Below are 19,707 nucleotides of genomic sequence, written 5' to 3' on the forward strand. Positions count from 1 at the left end.
GAGAGCGCGGCGGTGGCTCATCAGATCTACTCCTCCGCCACCGCGCAATTAAGCCAGCACAGTCCACGCCAGGAAAACCGTACGCACGCAGCAGTCACGCTCACGCTCGACTCCACTCCCCCATCCTCATCTCGCGGGAAACCCAGCCAGCCAGCCCGACCAAGAAACCGGCCACGAGTCCCTCTCCCTCACCCTCGCTCGCTCCCTCCCTCCGTCCGGACGGAGCAAGAGCGAACAAGGCCGCGAGACTGACGGCCGGCGCCGGCCGGCTTCCAAACCGGGATTCGATTTCGGTCTTGGTTCCGCTTTCCCGCAGGAGCCAGCCAGAGAGTCTGTGTGGACTTCGTTTCGTCCCGCTGGTTAATGCTTTCCCGAATTGCTCCTCCGCCCCGCCACCGCTGGGGCCGCCGCTGTCCTCCTCCTCCTACTCCCCACTGCTGCTGATGCCGGCGATTACTTCTTGCCTAATTTGCGCAGCCCCCCGGCCCCGGCGCGCTGTTGCCTGCTAGCCCCGCAATCCCTCGCTCGCCCGCTCGTCGGCCGCCGCTCGATCGATCGGTCCAACCAATCCCGGCCCCTGGATTGGAGTTCCCCCGGGACGGGGCCCATGCCGACGGGTTCGGTCGCACATTTATAGCCCCCCTCCCTCCCCTGGGCGAGCGAGATTGATCCTCCTCCCTGCCCTCGCGCCGCAAGTATCTGACAGGTGTTCTGATTTGGGGGGGATGGGCTGCTTCGGCTGCTTCGCCCCGGCGGCGCGCCGAGGGGCCGGCGACCTCAAGCCCTCCAAGCTCGCCCACCACTGCACCGACGACGACTCAGGTTCCTTTCTCGACTGATTTCTGCCCGTACCCTCCCCGCCCCGCCGCCGCGTGGTGCAAAGCGCTCTTCTTTCTTCCTCATCTTTCTTATCCGTGTTGTGTTGTTGGGTCTTGGAGCAGTCGCGGACGCGCAGAGGAAGGTGGCGCCGGACGTGGGGAGCGGCTGCGCGCACAGCTTCACCTTCAAGGATCTGCTCGTCGCCACCGGCTACTTCAACGAGGCCAATTTCATCGGCGAGGGCGGCTTCGGCAAGGTGTACAAGGGCAAGATCTCCAAGACCAACTCGCAGGCGAGTCCCCACTCTTCCTCCCCTGTTTCACCTCTGTTCCTCCGGCGGCCCTGGTTTCCGGTGAAAAAAAGATTCGATTGACTGTTTTCCTCCTCCTCACAGGGCGCTTCCGATGCGCAGATGGTGGCGGTGAAGCAGCTGGCCCGGGAGAGCGTGCAGGGGAGGAAGGAGTTCCTGGTGGAGGTGCTCATGCTCACGGTGCTCAGCCACCCCAACCTCGTCAGCCTCGTCGGCTTCTGCGCGCAGGGGGACGAGCGCCTGCTGGTCTACGAGTACATGCCCTTCGGCAGCCTCGAGAGCCACCTCTTTGGTAATACTTCTTCCCAGAATTCTTCAGACTCGCTCTCTGTTTTTGGTTCAGTTCATCTGTGCAATGCAGTTAATATCCATGTTGATATGTATTGGCTATTCTTCATAATGTGCGTGTTATGGTACAGTTCAGTTTGTGTGGTAAACCTTCACGCTACTCGCACTCGCTCTCGAAAGTAATTCGTGTGGATTTGGGAAAATCAAAGGGGAAAAGAAATGGAGATCATAGAAGAAACCACCTATGGTTCCCCTCTCTCAGTTCTGGGAAAGAGGTGACTTTGAGGATTTGCTTTTTGGGGGTTCACTTTTGGGAACCATCCATGGTTGTGCTGCTGTCTGTTAGTCTATGATAACTTCTGATAATGGTGGAATGAAAAGTCTAGTTACCATTACCAAACAAAATAGAAGGTCGTACTTCTGTCGAAAAAACAAAAGGTCATGCTCCAACTGTTCGAAGATTCTTCTTGTCCGGTACACCGATATGAGGATTTATTGGAGTTTCACTTTCTCAGGATCATGGTGTTTTTTTTCCTTTAACTATGAAACAGATGGTATTTTGATCGGGTTACTCACTTCATAAGAAAACAAATATTTAGTTGTCTTCATACCTACTTCTTATAAAGATCTGGGTTGGTGGTGGTCCATTCACCCATCATCAAGATTTCCTGTTGTGTTATTAGGACATTACCTGTTGTCATCCATTATGTGGAGGACATAAGGTTCATTCAACTGATGTATACTTTGAGATATATCTTTCTTTGTTTTGCACAAAATTATGGATGTGATGGCACAAATGTTTAAATGACTGATGCGATATAAAAAGAAAAAAAAAACTTCTGTAGCAACACATGGGTATTTTTTGCTAGTACGAACACTGGAGGAAAAACATCTGAGTACCAAAAGTTAAACCTTCAATGTTGAAATTTTTACTTTTATGTGCATTCAGGCAATACATGTGGGTCCTCACACATGAGCAAAAAGAAAGAAATCAAAATCGCCTCCATTTTCTCTTTTCCAATAAAGAAAAACTCGACCCATGGGCAATAGCACCCAGAGAATAACTTATATTAAGAAGAACCGAGCACCCTGCTGACGCCAGGCCTCGAACGCGGGTGGGCGAGCAACAAGCGCGCAGACCCGCGCTCCTAGCCAGGCGAGCGATGCTCGGTTCTCTTTCTTTTTAGCTTTTATTATCTGCTTTAATAGAATTCAGGATGCCTGTTCTTCTACATGTTGAAGTATTAATTTCTACAAAAATCATGAAGAAACAATAGGTAGATATTTTATCTGTATCAACTGTTGGTTCATAAACCACCCTTGAGCACCCTGCTGATGCCGGGCCTCGAACGCGGGTTGGCGAGCAACGAGTGCGCAGACCCACGCTCCTAGCCAAGCGAGCAGTGTTTGGTTCTCTCTTTGTTTGTCTCTCTTATTCTCTACTTTAATAGAACTCAGGGTGCTACCCATTCTTCTGTATGTTGAAGTATTCATTTCTTCAAAAATCGTGAAGAAACAATTAGACAGATAATTAAGCCGACCTGCGTTCCTAGCCAATCGAGCATTGGTCGGTTCTCTTTATTTGTCTTTTTTATTATCTGCTTTACTAGAATTAGGATGCTATCTGTTCTTCTATATCTCGAAGTATTCATTCCTACAAAAATTGTGAAGAAACGATAAGACAGATTTTTTTTCTGCACTAATTGTTCGTGCATCAACCAACCTTTAGCACCCTGCTGACACTGGGCCTCGAACGCGGGTCGGTGAGCAACGAGCATGCAGACCTGTCCTAGCCAATCGGGCTATATGCTCGGTTCTCTTTCTATGTCGCTTTCATTATCTGCTTTAATAGAATCCAGGATGCTATCTATCTTTCATATGTTGAAGTTTTCATTTCTTAAAAAATCATGAAGAAACAATAAGGCTGATATTTTTTCTGTATTAATTGTCGGTGCACCTAGACAATCGAGCGTTGCTCGGTTCTTTTTCCATGTCGCTTTCATTTTCTGCTTTAATAGAATTCAGGTCTATCTTTTATATGTTGAAGTTTCTATTTCTACAAAAATCATGAAGAAACAATATGGCAGGTATTTTTTCTGTATTAATTGTTGGTGAATCAACCAACCTTCCACCTCTGTTTCTTAGTGCATGGATTCAGATTGGAATTTTGTGTTTTTTAGTACTTGATTGCAATCCGGATTTTGTATTTAAGAAAGTCAAAGTTGGGACAAAGATATAAGTTAAAAAAGGTCAGACATGGTATAGTATATCTATGCACTATAATGTTCAAGAATAATAGGGGCAATAGCTCCCCACCGTTTAAAATATACACCACAGTACTACTTTGCATTCCCCATATGTCCTCTGCCATCGCCTTTGTCTTCCTGATTTGTTCTCTTGTAAGGCTGAATACTTTGCAAGATTTCTGAAACTATGGGTATGCTGTCTCCTCTTTCAAGGGATTAAAGTCAGGGGACAATGTAGTTTGTTATTGTCATTTATGTTCATGTCCATTTACAAACACTATTAAGTATTGAGTGTGATGGTAACGCCTCTGGAGCGACTGACCCCAGTTCAAAGCCTGGGTCTCGCATAAAAAAATTCCCTCTCGCTGGCACGCACAGAGACACCAACCCACGTGAGGGTCGAGTTTTTTTTTTTTGTGTATAGTTATTAAGTTGGTAAGTATTATTGGCTAATCGCTTAGTTGGGTAGTGTGAAGTGTGAACCATCCATTTTGTGTATTCTGGAAAACTACAAAATAAACTGGTTTCAGCATGCAATCCGCACAAAAACTTTGTCATACTCGCTTATATGTTTCTTACCTGAAAAGCAACCTTTTTGATGATTGAACATTTTCCTACATGCCAAAATTATTGAGCACATAATGCCTAAGGTTAGCCAGAATTGTCCCCACGTAAATTATTGAAGCTCTCAGGTCCTCGTGCTTTGTCTCATGCCTGAACATCACATGGTCTGCACAATGATAGCAGTACTAGGTGATGGGCATGATGTGAACCATCTGAACTTTTCTGCAAAGTTCCTTTATTTTCCTAACATGTAATCTGTTTCAGTGATGTGCTCCTGCTAAACTTAGGCCAATACTTCCAGTCTTCCAAAAATGTGTTATCGTTACTCGACTTGATTTTTTTATCTAACCGTTTGCGTACTTTCTGTTTCTTGTCTCACTAGGCTTGATACATCTTTTACTTATACATCAATTTGGTTATTTGTATACTGAATGAAACATCGTGTACACTTCATTCACTGATAGAAATTTTCACCTTTGAACAGATGTTCCTCATGGCAAGCCACCACTAGACTGGAATACACGAGTGAAGATAGCTGTTGGGGTAGCAGAAGGGCTCTCATACCTGCACAACGTGGCAGACCCACCGATCATTTACCGCGACATGAAAGCTGCCAACATTCTGCTGGATGAGGACTTCAGCCCAAAGCTCTCCGATTTTGGACTGGCAAAAGTTGGGCCCGTTGGTGACAGGACTCATGTGTCTACCAGGGTCATGGGTACCTATGGATACTGCGCTCCTGATTACGTGGTGAGTGGCAAGCTTACCATGAAATCCGACATCTACAGCTTTGGTGTTCTTCTGTTGGAGCTGATCACCGGGAGGAGGATCTATGATGCTTCGAGGCCTAAGCCAGAGCAGAGTTTGCTAACATGGGTAAGCAGTTCTACCTCGTTCCATACTTTATATGCATCCTCTCAGAATCTGTCTGCAGAATAGCTGTCTTTTCTTAGAATCCAATTATATCTTGAGAGTACTCTGTTTTCATAGACATGTTAATTTTCCTTCTATTTAGATGATGTTCACATAAGTTTCTCTGTTCCTTGGCAAAAGAAAAAACATATAATTTTCTCATTTTTACCCACATTGCATCATTGCTGCCATTGAACATCAAATTTGGAATGGTTAATTTGAGTATCATCAAATTTGTTTCTGTAAAGCTCTGGAGGGTTACTCACACCTTTCTTTTATTTATCTTTTTGCAGTCAAGGCCATTTATGCATGACAAGAGGAAATTCCACCGGCTGGCTGACCCAGCCCTCCGCGGCAGCTACCCTCCCTCGGCGCTCAACCAGCTGGTGGTGATCAGCATCATGTGCCTGCAGGACCAGCCCCACGTCCGCCCCATCATCGCAGACGTTGCGATAGGCCTGAACCATGTCGCCAGCCAGCCTTATGCTTCCCTGGCCTCCATGGGCTCCCCGGCATACAGTGGCTCACCGCAGTATAGCCGCACGCCGTCCAGACGGCGAGGAGGCGGCGGCGGCAGCAGGAGGGTCTCGCAGTACGCGTCCTAGCCTCCTATAGGCCTCACTGGGCCTGGCGAGAGAGATGAGTGCGGTAGGTCGTTGAACAACCTGAAACTGTCGAAATGTCATAGAGTCGCGGCAGAGGGCTGGTATGAAGGAGACCGGTGAAATGTCATAGAGTTGCAGCTGACTGTGTGTGTGTGCGACTGTTGGTTTTTTCGTGTTGTTTGTTGGTTCTAGTAGCTTCATAAATTGTGTGGCGATTTTGTACATATGATCAGTCATGCGTATTGGTCATTCCTGGGATGATAGGGGAACAGCAATGTATTTGCTGTTTTGGTTTTTGGTCAAGTTGTTATTGTCATCATTGAGTATTTTTTTTTGTGGGGTGGGGGTGGGGGGTATCTTCCAAAAGAGCAATGCTATTCTTATGTATGTGTTTTACATAAAACTCCGTCTGTCCGATAATATGAGACATTTTTGCAAGCTAACGTATTATGTTATGGGACCGACTTGGGCGACGGTTATTAATTCAATTTGCTCTAGGTAGTTACTCCTCCTCTCATAACACGTAAGATTCAAGTAAAACTCTTGCGTAGGAATAAGATTTCTGGTTTCAAAAAAGAGAAAAATTATCAATGTCGATGATCCAGTGGGAGATTGTGCTTGCACATGTGGGCGGTGTGAGAGTTTCTTCAGATTGATAAATACTCCGTGTGTGACGCAGAACATATATAGGGAGGACCAAATCTACACAAGGGAAGGGACAAAATGGTTAGTAAAATAGCTAGCACAACTTGGTTACTCTTGGAGTATATCGTCTTTTCCTTGGACATCTGCAAAAACAAAAATAAATGGACCTTGGGACATGTGCCGGGTCAAGAGGTGGTGAAACAGGAATGTACCCAAAATCATTGCGGAGTGTTATCTTAGTTATCTTTTTTTTGACACGTCAACGGCGGGCTTACGCCGGCCTGAATTTATATTACCGAAACCAACGTCATTACAGAGAGTAGAGTTACAGGGGGTGGTGTAGGAAAAAGAAAGAGAGCAGAAAAGGGGAAAAATGAAGATTACACAGGGACTATAATCTCGTGGCTAGGTGAGACAACATAGCGCCCCAATTACGGAGAAGCGATTGATATTGAGTGTGGTCGCATCGATGAGACGAAAGCACAAGGTCGTCCGTTGCGACCATGACAATGTGGTGGATGCCCGGAGTTTCATTGCTAAAAACTTTGGCATTATGATGTTTCCAAGAGTTCCAAAGAGTGGCAATTATCACGATTGAGCGCACTTTGCCGCTCAGAGTTCCCCTCCAAACATCTTCCAGGTTGTCCGAAAATCCATTATATAAGCTTTTCAGCTCGTCCAGAGAGGCCGGAGGAAGAAGGTGTGTGATGCTCTCACAAGCCCCGCACAATGGGCAAGCAACAGAGGTTGCGATTATTTCCTTTTGTATTTATTACTAAGATAAGATCTCAAACAGTTTGTGCCTTGCGAATTTTTCGACCAGTGCTATACGGACGACACCTCTGCACACGATTGTGAACGATGAATCAAATCATCCATTAGATTGGATCATTTCGAAAATCAGCTCCGTTGATTCAGATTTCGTCCGTGGACTGCCGTGTGCAGAGCAGTTTTGTTCTTTTTAAACATTTACTGCTTTCTTTACCAGTGTAGTAGTAGGCAACGTAGTAAACGCCGGAGATACAATAAGCACGGCGTGTATACACGTGAAGGTTGCAATTGAAATATTGCTCCCAACTTAATGGATGTCAACTGCTGGTATATCTTTTTTTAATCAAAAGGGAGTTTCCCCCGGTCCCATTTTTATTATTAAAATGAAACCACAACAGTTCACATCATTCAAACTTGGCCAAAGAGGCAAGTAAGACCGGCATAACAAGCAGGCAACCAAAGGAAGCGGATTAGGAGCACTCGGGTGCTCCACCCCCCTATATTCAAAAATAATTTAATAATTCAAATAAAAAGCCAAAACAAATCTTGGATATATTTTTGAATCAAATATGACTAGGTATTGTACTCATATAAAATGTTTGGCCAAAGAATAATTCTCGTTGACTTCAGGGCAAAAAAGAACAAATTTATGACGACAATATAGCATGAATAGTATTTGTATCTAGCATTTTTTAGGAAATCTTTGACCCCGGATACAATAAAAGACATTTCCTATTTAAATATTTTTATACGAGTGCAATACCTGGTCATGTTTGATTCCGTAAAAAATTCCGGGATTTTTTGACTTTTTTTAAATTACTAAATTATTTTTGAATATAAGGGGGCGTAGCACCCGAGAGCTCCTATGCATTTTTGGCAACCAAAGGGCTATCCACGATACTTGACGATTTTAAGACATCACAAGCCAGGGATTAAACGCCAAAAGGCAATAACCAAGAGATCAGCTATGAAGCACATATCATCCCCAGGGGCAGCAGGGGCAGGATCTAGCCAGGCGATCAGGTATATCTTTCTTCTTCTTGTACTCTTTCATTTTTACAAGGCTTGGTAGATGTTTCAGACGGTGCGCGAAACATCACAATTTTACTTGTCTGAAACGACTTATAAAAATGAACGGAGCGAGTAGTATTTTCGCTCATGTCAAATCAAATGGTTTGCGCATCAGCCAGCCAGCGTGTGGCCACCGAGTAGCTTCTTGCTATTGCCATAATTTTTTCGTCGCGCACTCAAGTAACATATAAAAACAGAAGAGCAACAGCTGATCAGATGGCCGAGTTGGTCTAAGGCGCCAGATTAAGGCTCTGGTCCGAAAGGGCGTGGGTTCAAATCCCACTCTGGTCAATTTCCTTTTTTTGTTTTTGACTTCGATTTCCATGCATGCACACGAGTAGTCACTCACCGGAGGCCGTCGCTCTGTCCAGCTACCCGAGACGACGAGGCAAGCAGCCGGAAATTCCCGGCCGGTGACCCAACTGCATATACATAACCAAACGCGCGCACACGATCACCTAACAGGCTAACACACACGCGCACGAAAACAGCCAGAAGAAGAAGAGGAGGGAAGCTAGATCAGCTCAGCTCAGCTGTCATGGGGAACTGCTTCCGGTCCGGCGGCAAACCCACAAGCCCTCCGGCCAAAGGGAAGCCGTCGCCGTCGTCGTCCACCAGGGAGAGCGGCGGCGGCGGCGGGAGGGAGGAGGAGTCCTTGGAGTCATACCGCCGGTGGCCGAGCGCGGGCGGGCGTGTCCTGGACGCGCCGAGGCTGCGGGTGTTCACGCTGGCGGAGCTGCGGGCGGTCACGCGCGGGTTCAAGCCGGAGATGGTGCTCGGGGAGGGCGGCTAGCTTCGGGCGGGTCTACAAGGGCTGGGTCGACGACCGCACCCTCAACCCGGCCAAGAGCTCCGCCGGCGTCGTCGTCGCCGTCAAGAGGCTCAACGCCGAGAGCGTCCAGGGCCTCCAGGAGTGGCAGGTGAGCTCATCTCATCCCCCGGCCGCCGGTTTCTGTTGCTTGCCTTGCCTGCCTCCCTCGCGGCTCCATTCCCATTCCGAGTTGATTCAGTCAGCCTCTCCCATCCCATCCATGGCATTTCTACTGGTCAATTTGCACTTCATTAATTTTGTCTCCGGGTTGCACTAGCAGCTGGGAAGGAGAAACCCATGCCTTTCCATTAGATGACAATGTCAATGGCGAACATTTCCCTGCGGCTCACCACTCTTGAGCTAGTCCTTGTCGTGGCCTGTCAAGTGTCATCGGTGTACTAGTCTCGTCAACCCTGCATGTACCTAGCTGATAAGTAATTCGCCTGCCAATTCCAACATGCTTCTAAACTCATACTCCCTTCATAAAGAAATGTAAGAGTGTGTAGATCATTAAAATAGTGATCTAAACACTCTTATATTTGTTTACAGAGGGAGTGGTATTGTTTAAATCCGTGATTCTTTTTAACATGGTACTAAGTGCTTACGTATATCCACATGCATTCATACCCATGAACACACACATGTACACCCTACATCTGTGAACATTCCATGATTCAGTCGGTCTCGCCTCCCATCCATGCATTTTTTCTGGTCAATATGCACTTCATTATTTTCGTCTCCGGGTTGGGTTGCGCTAGAAAAAACCCGTCCCCTTTCTAGGTGATAATAATGTCAATGGAGAACATTTCCATGCGTCTCACCATGCTTCAGCTAGTCGTTGTCTTGGCCTGTCGGTGTACAAGTCTAGTCAACCGTGTCTGTACCTAGCTGATAAGTAATTCGCGTGCCATTGCCAACAAGCAACGAGCTGCTTTTTTCAACTCCATGTGCTTGTTTGTGTGCTTGCAACATGCTTCTAAATTCATACCAACTGTCTGAATCCATGATTATGTTTACACAGTCAAACTGTAGCTGGTATTTTGAAATGTAGGTGCTAGTATGTGTGTACCTTGGCTATGATCGGGTCCATGCCACTTTGCTATCAATTCCATTGCTCGTATGCTTATGCTTGGGTTGGTTGATTCATTTTCTTGGTCAATTTGCACTTCACTAACTTTGTTTGCCCTAATATATAGCTACTTTTATAAAAGTGACATGAACTTTGTTTGCCCTAATATATAGCTACTTTTATAAAAGTGGCATGAATATATAAAAATTACATATGGAATAAGTCAATTTTCATGTGTGGATTTCTTGCTCCTCAGCTCCAGGAAGGGAGCCGAGAGGCAGGCATGGCAAACAATTGATCACGGAAAAAAAAAATCCGACACTAGACGATAATGTCAGAACATCTCCAACAGGCGCGCTTCGCCTTGGCGCGATATGAAGAGGTTTTCTAGATGCACAAAAACACTGCGTCCAGTTCGGTGGCCCAACAAGCAGCAGCCCGCGCGCATAATTCGGCACCCGAAATTTGCAGCCCAACAACCTGCGTGCACACCTGTGCGCTAAAGTTTTTTGTGTGCACTCTATTTCATATCGTCTACTAGAGCGCTGTTTTTTGTTCCTGACGCACAAAAACGCTAGATTATAGCGCGTGAGATATTTTTTAGGCGCTTGTTAGAGATGCTCTCACCGGAGAACATTTCCCTGCGGCTCGCCACTCTTGAGCTAGTCGTTATCGTGTCCTGTCATCGGTGTACAAGTCTGGTCAACCCTGTATGTACCTAGCTGATAAGTAACTCGCTGCCAATGCCAGCAAGCAACAACCTGCATTTTTCAACTCCATGTGCTTGTTGGTGTGCTTCCTGCATGCTGCTTCTAAATTAATAATGCTAAATGCACAAAGAGTTACAAGCAATCACATATTGATTAGGATTTTTTTTCTTTCTAGCTAGCCCCCCCTTTTCACGGGGTGGGCCCTTCCTCCCCTTAATCTCCAATCAAAACTTACTGGTTTGTAATTCCCTGTTGTAATCCCCTGAACTATGTATCTCTAGCATTATTCATACCAACTGTCTGAATCCATGATTATATTTCACGCATAACTCGAATTTAGACAGCCAAACTATGGCTTGTATTTTGAAATATAGGTGCTAGTATGTATGTATGTACCTTGGCTATGATTGAGATTGATTGATGCGGTCATCTTTATTATTATTTAACAGAGTCTGACAACATGCATACATGGATCAACCCAAAAGCCACTTATGTAGGGAACAAAGTTGCAATACATACACTCATGATAATGATAATCTGTCTGAATTGCATGAACGGGCACTATCTAATCCGGTGGCCTCACGCAGCTGCCCCGCATCGGGCCGAGAGCACCACCCGGTCTGGCCGAGTGTTCGTATTTCAAAATACATTTTGTTGTATTTCAAAATGTTTTGTTGTATTTTTCAAAAATCCGGCCTTCATGGAGACCAGGATGAAAAAGCCAACAAAAAGTCCATCCCTTTCTGTTACTGCTACTTACATGATAATGTCAATGGAAAACATTTCCCTGCGGGTTCACCCCTTTCCAGCTGGTCGTTGTCTTGTGCTATGGCCTATAGTATAGGTGTGTGTACAATTCTGGTCAACCTCCCCTTACCTATAGTTGACAAGTACTAGTAGTATGCGTGATAATTAATGCCAGTAAGCAACAAGCTGCATTTTTCAACTCCATCAATTTGCTGGTTAATTTGCTTCCAATCCATGCCGTCACCTCGTAGTTCATCGATTGCACCTCGTGTATGTACTTCCTCTATTTTGTTTAGTCTGCATATAAGATTTGATTAAAGTCAACTTTATGAAAAAAAAATGTATCAACATCCACAATACTAAAATTATATGTCATGAAAATTAATTTTATCATGCATCTAATAACATTGATTTCATAGTGGATATCTTTTCCTATAAAGCTAGTCAAAATTTACAAAGTTCGACTTTGACCAAATCTTATATGCAAACTAAAAAGAAACGAAGGGAGTATTAGTTATTCCCAGCTGTCCATGTTCATTTTGGGTTGTGTGCTCTCTGGCACTACTGGCCAGCACATGAGCTGGGTTTCACCTTTAGTTTCAGAAAAATTTCAGCACCAATCGAAATCACCGAAATTCAGTGATTTCCACGAACGCTTGAATTCAGTTAAATGTGTGAAAATTGTAAACTATTTTGAAAAATACTTGAATCCATGTGTACTACTGAAATTGCTGAAATATTTGGGTCGAAAGGTAAATATTTAAGTGTCTACTGAAATTATGAAATTCACTTAATTTCATGGTAATTTCACTGAAATTGAAAACCTCACCGGCGTGCCGTGCTAACGCGGCAACTTGTGTTTTTTTGTGTATGGCAAGTGCAGTCGGAGGTGAACTTCCTGGGGCGGCTGCAGCACCCGAACCTGGTGAGGCTGCTGGGCTACTGCGGCGACGGCGAGGACCGCGACCTCCTCCTCGTCTACGAGTTTATGCCCAAGGGCAGCCTCGAGAACCACCTCTTCCGAAGTACGTAATCCATCCACCATGCAATGCATCCATCGCCATTGGTCGATCTCGATCCATCCACACGCTGCACTTTGCTCTTCGCTGACCTCTCCTCGATCCATGCATGGCGCAGGGGGCGGCTCGTTCGAGCCGCTGTCGTGGGCGACGAGGCTGAAGATCGCCGCCGGCGCCGCGCGGGGGCTGGCGTTCCTGCACTCGCCAGAGACGCAGATCATCTACCGGGACTTCAAGGCGTCCAACATCCTCCTCGACCACGACTTCGCCCCGAAGCTGTCCGACTTCGGGCTGGCCAAGAGCGGGCCGGCGGCGGGGCGGTCGCACGTCACCACGCGGGTCATGGGCAGCTACGGCTACGCGGCGCCCGAGTACGTCGCCACGGGCCACCTCTACGTCAAGAGCGACGTCTACGGCTTCGGCGTGGTGTTGCTGGAGCTGCTCACGGGGCTCCGCGCGCACGACCCCAACCGGCCCAGCCACCAGGCCAACCTCGTCGAGTGGGCGCGCCCCTACATCGCCGGCGGTAGGAAGCTCACCGGGCTCATGGACCAGCGCCTCGCCGGCCAGTACCCGCCCAAGGCGGCGCTCCGGGCCGCCAGGCTCGCGCACCGCTGCCTCTGCGGCGACCCCAAGGCCCGGCCCTCCATGGACGACGTCGTCGCCAAGCTCGAGGAGATCGACGCCAGAGGGAGCCGCGACGCGCTGCCGCCGAGGCCGAGGCCCGTCCCGGCGACATCACAAAGGTCGCCGTACCGCGGTTCATCCAAGCCGGCCTGACGACGAACTGATAATTCCATCTGTTAACGAATGGCCTTTGATGATTAATTTCTTGATTTCTTTGTTCGCTAGTCAGTTTTGTTTCGCTTCATATACTTGCCTTTGAATTACTAGGTCACTGCCGAACTTGTGGCTTTGTATTCTTGTGTACTTTGTCTAGTAGGAGTAACAAAAAATGGCAGGCATTTCGATGCACATTCAGAGAAAAAAGAAAGGAGAAGAAACATCAGTCTATAAGCAATCACAGACTGTTGCATACATGTTATGGATTTCTGAAGCAAGGTGTACAGGTGTAATCCCGAGTAATTATTATACAAAAGTAATACCACCAAAAAAACTCTAGCATTCCGTTGTTCTCAAACAAAAAAAGGGAGGAAAATAAAACATCTCCTATCATCCTATTATGCATGCACCATCGTCGGCCCGAGGTTGTCTAGGAGTCTAGACAGCTCCCTGCCTCACACATGAGCAGCACTGATCTTGAATCAGCAGGATTGCATTTTTCGAGACCAGAGATGAGATTGATGGACGCATGTATTCTTACAGCGAGCAAAACAATCCGAGTGCACTCATCTGCAAATATGTGGATGCAAGTAAGATCAGTTAACCGTGCCATCGAATTTTACAAGGGAAATGATTTATACTATTTCTGAAAAGAAAATTCAGTCCAGCAATACTTACACAAGCGAGAAGGCGTTTCAGCACCGTAAGGATGCATCTTCGACTCTTCATGACGCTCAAACTGACGCGTGAAGGCAGGAGACATAATTCTCTCAATTCCACAGCGCATGCCTTCAAGCAAGCTTTCGAATGTCTGAAACCTTGAAGGTGCTTCAGAATTGCAAGACGGATCAAACAAGCCCAGAAAGAACTTACATTTGCCAGGTAACCTGAACATGAGTTCTAGACCTAATGCGAAGCTTCATTTCGACAAATTCCTATTCTTTCCTATTCTGTACACTAGTTTGGTAACTGCGGTAAACGAGTTTCCCTATGGCTGAATATGACCTAGTCTACAAGTACAAAGTGTCATATTCAGTTATCACAGACCAGGCTGACAGATAACTCACCAAGCATATGACTACTGGATGGACCACAGTCCACAGACTCCAAATATTTACAAAGGTGGTCTGTACCATAACTGAAAACTTGGAAGAAGGGGTGGTTGTTTTCAATGTTGAAGAAGCAGTGTCAGGATTAACCGAAGGAACCACGGAGTGCCGGTTGAACTGTAGGGTTCACAGAGATCCTAACTGTTTTAGCACTTGATGACTTGTACACATCGATACACTCCAGAAGGTCTGCATCACATGTCAAAAGAACCCACTCCGACTCATCATCCAAGTACTTGAGGTCATAAATTTCCCGAGAAATGCCGAACCGCTTTGCGATTTCTTCTTTTAGCTTTTCAAAGCCCCAACTAGGCTGAAGCCGGAATATGCATCTTTCCTCGCCATACATGGCTTTTATCTTGAGAGAATCAGGCTTGGCTTCTTGCATGCCTGACATGTTTGCCATTGGTTTGTGTTCACTGAATAGCATGTGACTCTGAGACCTACAAAGGGTGACAGGTTTCTCTTCAGTAAATAACTGCAGTTCGTCGTGGCTCGCAGCTTTCATCTGTGTCGAACTCTGATTCTCCTCCATGAAAAATTCCTGCTTCACCGCAAGCTGAGGAGCGCTGCTTTGCTGTTGTTGAGGCTTTGGATCGCTGGAGCAGCCCAGGCTAGAATTTGAGCTCTGGCTGTAGGTGGGTGAGAGGGAATTAGAGCCAGAGGTATGGGGACTGAATCTGCTCTCGCACTGTCGATCAGGAACTGAAGGCTCCAGCTGAACCTTTTGCTCTGATGCTGGATAACTCAGATCTCCGTGCAATTCTCTTTCTGACCATGTAGTCTTGGTGAAATTCTCATAGAGTGAACTCAGCCGAACTGTTCCTTCAGCTCCATGTACCGAATCAATGACCATTTGCAATTTCTTTAGAGAGTGCCCAACTTTCTTGATCTTCCTTGATGGCCAACGATCAATTCCATGATGTCTGCATATTCTCTTCAATGTAGTAGGGCACACTGGAACGAATGGTATAAAGACAATAAGTTATAGTCAATTATAGACATTGCCAGTTTGTATGTATGCAAACAGTCAGTGAAGAATCTAGACCAGTGTGTCTTTCAGTTGCAAATTGTTGCAAGAACAGCATCAGCTGAGTTATTCAGAACTAACTTTATTAGAGTATAGGTCTGTTTTTAAGAGTCCCTGTCTAATTATTAAGTGATTATACACTCCCCTTTTTGGTAAAGGGAATAATATTTACTCAGACGTAGCATCGAGGCAATACGACTGCAATGAGTACAAAATCTGGGCTCTGCATAGCAAGATGCGCACTCCTATTTGAGCCACCCAAGTAAAGATATGGGTATTAGGAAGGAATAGTGGTGCCAGGTTTTTAGCAAGTTGTCTAAATCTACTGACTACGCATCCAAAGAGAGAAAATGCAAGTGAAACAACAAAAAGAACGGTAAAGAAGAGTAGAGTTGAGAGAGTCATAAGTTACCTCCTAAATTCTTTGCAGCTTCTTTCAAACTACCAGCGAAATGCTTCCGGAGTTCTTGCAGGCTCACCGTTTTCTCAATTTTAGTTCGCCGCTTCTCTATTGCTTTGTCTGAGTTTGAGAGGCTTCGATCACTGGAAAAAGGTGAACCCTTGGCCTCATATTCTTCATGCTTCTTAAACCCTGGAAAGAAACTTTTATCTTCAGGTACTAGCACCGGTGAAGTTGGCCAGCCAGCTGTTACACTAAACCCTTCATCCTCTTGTTTCCTGAACCCAAATGGCAGGCCACAATCTGTTTCTGCCTGCGCCGCATTATTCTGAACATCCACAAGGCTTGCAATCCATGAAGATACCTCCTCGGAAGCATCCACTGATGTTGTCCTTGCAGGAATATCAATGCCACTAGCAAGCTCATCCAAGATTTCAGCAGGCTTGTCACAAACTTCTGGTGGGGTTGGCGAGCTAGTTTCAGGCGATCCATCATTCGCCAGTTCTTTCACGCCGACAACTCGCAGTGTACAGGAGGCTTGTTGTATGGTATTGGACAGAGAATTGAGCATGTTCCCTTGCTCTTCACTATTTATGCAGTTGTTTGGCAAGAAAAATTCCAAGATAAGATCCATACTCCCGGTCTTGACGCTTCGCAGCCGAATTGCCACCGCGGCCCTTAGGCCGAAAAGCTTTGCATAATGTGAGAGAGGGTATTGGACCTTGCTGTAGGCAGTAATGTCTGGGCAGAAACATGGCTCATTTGTCCCGAGCGCCGTGCCGACAACACCCTCACCCCTGAACAGATGATGCTCGGAGCAAGCCTGGTGAAAGCCAGTCATGGCGGGATCGCCGACATAACACGCTTCGTCCACGGTGGAGACACAGTACTTGTATTTTTCGTCGGAGTGGCGGCTCGCCCTTTTGGCCTGGCAGACGCAGGGTATCCATGTCTGGGCCAGTGGCAACTTATGGGTCTCACAAACAGCTTTGAGAACATGCGCGATCTCTGGTACAATTGCTCGGTAGGAAGTATCGACCACCTGACAACAATGAAGCAGAGCATATGTTAGCGACGCCAACATTTCGGCATTCTACCGCAAAACAACCAGGAACTCGGTGTCTTTCTTTCAGCCCACCTGTGCGCGAGGATCGCTTGAAACATCAGAACCTCTGAGATCAACCTCCTGCAAATTTTCACAGATGTAGCTTTAGAACACAAGGGAATCATCAAGGAAAGAGGGGCGAAAAGGCTGATTACTTCGGGGATCGGCGTGCCCGGTAGTTATCACATCTTCCCCCTAAGGGCATTTCATCGAACAGGTTAAGCGCATAACATGATACGCACGGTGCACACAGGGGTCTGGAGAATGGAAAGGGCGACAAGCAATGCGCTAAGATGTAATCTACCTTGAGAGCGTTGCAAATGTTGTCGATCTCGGCGTTGTAGTTGATCTTCTGGGTGGTCATGACGAGCTCGACGACGCCGAGGCACGCGCCGGTGCGGCGCTCGAAGACCGGCATGGCGACGCTGCCGCGGATGTCGAAGTGCTGCGCGTAGCGGACGCGCGGGTACTCGTTGTCGGTGAAGAGGCGCACGTCGGGCGTCCACTCGGGGACGCGGCCGACGAAGACGCGGCCGGGGAGCCCCAGCTCGGCGCAGGAGGTCTCGTCGGCGGAGAACTGGTACTTGACGGACACGGTGCGGTAGCTCTCGAGGCGGTCGCTGCGGCGGTCGAGCCAGAAGGGCTGGCCGCAGGTGGTGAGCACCTGGCGGTCGCCGATGCGCGTGGGCACCCACACCTGCACCAGCAGCTCGCCCGCCGCCCCGCGCGACCGCGACGCGATGCCCTGCAGCGCGCGCCCCAGCCGCTCCTTCACCGACGCCGGCGCCTCCTGCGGCTGGATCAGCCACGCGCGGCGCGACTCGTCGTCCCCGTCCTCGCCGTCGTCGTCGCCGCCGCCGGCCGGGGCGGTGGTGATGGTGCTGCCGAGGTCAAAGAGCGGGGAGAAGGGGCTCGGCGACGCGCCGCCGGGGTGCAGGAACTCGGGGAAGTCTGGCCCGGGCGACGCGAGCAGGAACTCCTCCATGAGATCCAGCTCGTCCATGCCGGCACGCATGCTGCTGCCGCGCAGGCCGCCCTCGTCGCTCCTTTGCATCGGATGCTCCATGGCCACAACCAGCTCGCTCGGCAATCCTCAGACCCTCCGCCGCATACGCACCAACCAAGAACGAACCGGCCGGCGACGGGGACGGGGCGGAGCGACGGGAGCCACGAACCTCGGATCAACTCCTCGCTGGGCACAAGGGGAAAAAGAGAGGAGAGGAAAAATCTCGTCACGATGCAATCCAAGGAATCTAGCAGCAGGCAGGCAATAAGATTTGATGCGCATGGCTGCCACGACGGACGCCACTAGCTCGCGGGAAGCCGTTCCCGGCCGCACCACTCCATCGGCAGGCACGAGCAAGTAGCGGTAGCGGACGAGACATCCCCATCCCCATCCATGATGGAAACTAAAGCGGGGCACATCGCCGTCAGCTAGCCCCGCCCCGCCCCAGCCACGCCCTGGGAGGAAAGTGAAGAGAAGAGAGAGACGAGACGGTAGACAACCGCAGGCAGCCCCCCCGGTGAACCCCCACCACGTTGTCGTGGCCGTGCAACTAGCTGGCCGCCGGCCGACTAGCGCGCGCGCTAGTGCCCCTCCAACTCCTAGCTATATAGCCATAGGCGCCATAGCCATGGCGTCTCGTCTTCCCCGCGGAGACGGAGGAGGAGGAGGGGCAGTGCTCACGAAGAAAACGACAAGGAAACCAGAGCAGCTCAGATCAGATCGGGCGCCGAGGAGAGGAGCTCACCTAGCTCGGTGGCACGCGGAGGCGATCTCCCATGGCGATAGGGCCCGACAAGCAGTCAGTCGGTGAGCGGCTCCGGATCACTCTCCCGTTCCTCTCGGGCTCGCACTAGGACTGCGCGGTGCGGTACCAGACGGATCCCGCCGCAGCCGCCGCCGCCAGGAATAAAGTTAGCCGCGGTTGCGCGCGAGTGGGGAGGGTACGTAGTACGGGAGGATGTGGGTTGGTGGGCTGGCCGGGGTGGGGGTGGTGGATTTGTACTTGAGGACGGCGCGCAAGTAGCCTCTGCGTCTGCCTCTCCTCCTCGGAGTGCGCTCTCAGTTTCTACTCCTACTCCTCCAGCGACGAGCTGCTGCCGTGGCATGACATGACATGCGCTCCTCGGCTGCATCTTTGTTTGTGCATCCGCACGATGACGACGACGACGACGGAATCTTCGAGCGGGCCAGCTTGACGGGAATGGGCCTGGCTGGGGGCCCGAAGTCAACCGGGTTTGGGCGTGGCGCGAGGGGCAGGACGGGGAATTCCTCCTCGTGGGGGCTGACGAGGGCGGAACGTGCATCTATCGGGCCCCGCCGTGGCTGAGACCGCGAACCCGTGAGGCGTGATTCCGTGGTGGGTGAAAGAAAGATTCTCCCTCGCTCCACTGCTGTTATTTTTCTCCCTTGGATTAAACATTTTTTCTTTCTTTTTGACGAAACGGCCTTTGATTGAATGAACTTCTTCAAATAGCAAAATGAGACTTTCAAGACAGCGTCAAAAAAGGAAAAAAACTACATGTTTGGTGTTTTGGAAGGTGTACCTGCTGTAGGCCGCGGCTTTTCCCGTGATGCACATGACTTCGTCAATTTCAAAGCCCCGAGGGTTCATCGACGAGCAGGGTCAGATATACCATTGGGGGGAGCAGGGGTGGCCACATTGGGTCGCTGGCACCCCTTGGCGCGC

The 19,707-nt window shown here is 48.6% G+C and overlaps 2 protein-coding genes, 1 non-coding gene and 1 pseudogene across 4 annotated transcripts; 3 read left to right on the plus strand and 1 right to left on the minus strand.

The window, feature by feature from the left end:
- On the plus strand, positions 1 to 6,060 carry LOC119303980 (probable serine/threonine-protein kinase PBL21). 2 transcript variants are annotated; one of them, XM_037581146.1, is made up of 5 exons: positions 1 to 822; positions 942 to 1,111; positions 1,232 to 1,421; positions 4,712 to 5,103; positions 5,433 to 6,060. In XM_037581146.1, exons 1-5 carry the CDS (start codon positions 726 to 728, stop codon positions 5,742 to 5,744), a joined length of 1,161 nt encoding a protein of 386 aa, XP_037437043.1. In that variant the 5' UTR covers positions 1 to 725; the 3' UTR covers positions 5,745 to 6,060. The 2 variants fall into 2 exon arrangements, with proteins under 2 accessions (XP_037437043.1, XP_037437042.1); XM_037581145.1 differs by having other exon boundaries at positions 2 to 822; positions 1,214 to 1,421.
- Positions 6,061 to 8,441: 2,381 nt separating this feature from the next.
- TRNAL-AAG lies at positions 8,442 to 8,522 on the plus strand. Its single transcript has one exon. It is a non-coding gene; the product is annotated as a tRNA-Leu (tRNA).
- Positions 8,523 to 8,985: 463 nt separating this feature from the next.
- On the plus strand, positions 8,986 to 13,460 carry LOC119303983 (annotated as a pseudogene).
- Positions 13,461 to 13,581: 121 nt separating this feature from the next.
- On the minus strand, positions 13,582 to 19,097 carry LOC119303982 (protein NLP1-like). The gene is made up of 6 exons (XM_037581147.1): positions 18,766 to 19,097; positions 17,319 to 18,206; positions 17,048 to 17,095; positions 15,922 to 16,951; positions 14,049 to 15,436; positions 13,582 to 13,940 (listed from the first exon to the last, which is right to left on the minus strand). The coding sequence occupies exons 2-5, from the start codon at positions 18,078 to 18,080 to the stop codon at positions 14,565 to 14,567; spliced, it is 2,712 nt and encodes a 903-aa protein (XP_037437044.1). The 5' UTR covers positions 18,081 to 18,206; positions 18,766 to 19,097; the 3' UTR covers positions 13,582 to 13,940; positions 14,049 to 14,564.
- Positions 19,098 to 19,707: the final 610 nt, after the last annotated feature.

This window comes from Triticum dicoccoides, chromosome 5A (genome assembly GCF_002162155.2).
Source record: "Triticum dicoccoides isolate Atlit2015 ecotype Zavitan chromosome 5A, WEW_v2.0, whole genome shotgun sequence".
NCBI classification, from domain to species: Eukaryota; Viridiplantae; Streptophyta; class Magnoliopsida; order Poales; family Poaceae; genus Triticum; species Triticum dicoccoides.

Bases quoted from the DNA above. Each gene is read 5' to 3' on its own strand.
- LOC119303980 (XM_037581145.1), top strand. From the start codon at position 726: ATGGGCTGCTTCGGCTGCTTCGCCCCGGCGGCGCGCCGAGGGGCCGGC. The intron at 823-941 runs GTTCCTTTCTCG...GTCTTGGAGCAG, and splicing joins CTGCACCGACGACGACTCAG to TCGCGGACGCGCAGAGGAAG. The intron at 5,104-5,432 runs GTAAGCAGTTCT...ATCTTTTTGCAG, and splicing joins AGCAGAGTTTGCTAACATGG to TCAAGGCCATTTATGCATGA.
- LOC119303982 (XM_037581147.1), bottom strand. From the start codon at position 18,080: ATGGAGCATCCGATGCAAAGGAGCGACGAGGGCGGCCTGCGCGGCAGC. The intron at 16,952-17,047 runs GTGGGCTGAAAG...CATTGTTGTCAG, and splicing joins CAAGCGATCCTCGCGCACAG to GTGGTCGATACTTCCTACCG. The intron at 15,437-15,921 runs GTAACTTATGAC...CATTCGTTCCAG, and splicing joins AGCTGCAAAGAATTTAGGAG to TGTGCCCTACTACATTGAAG.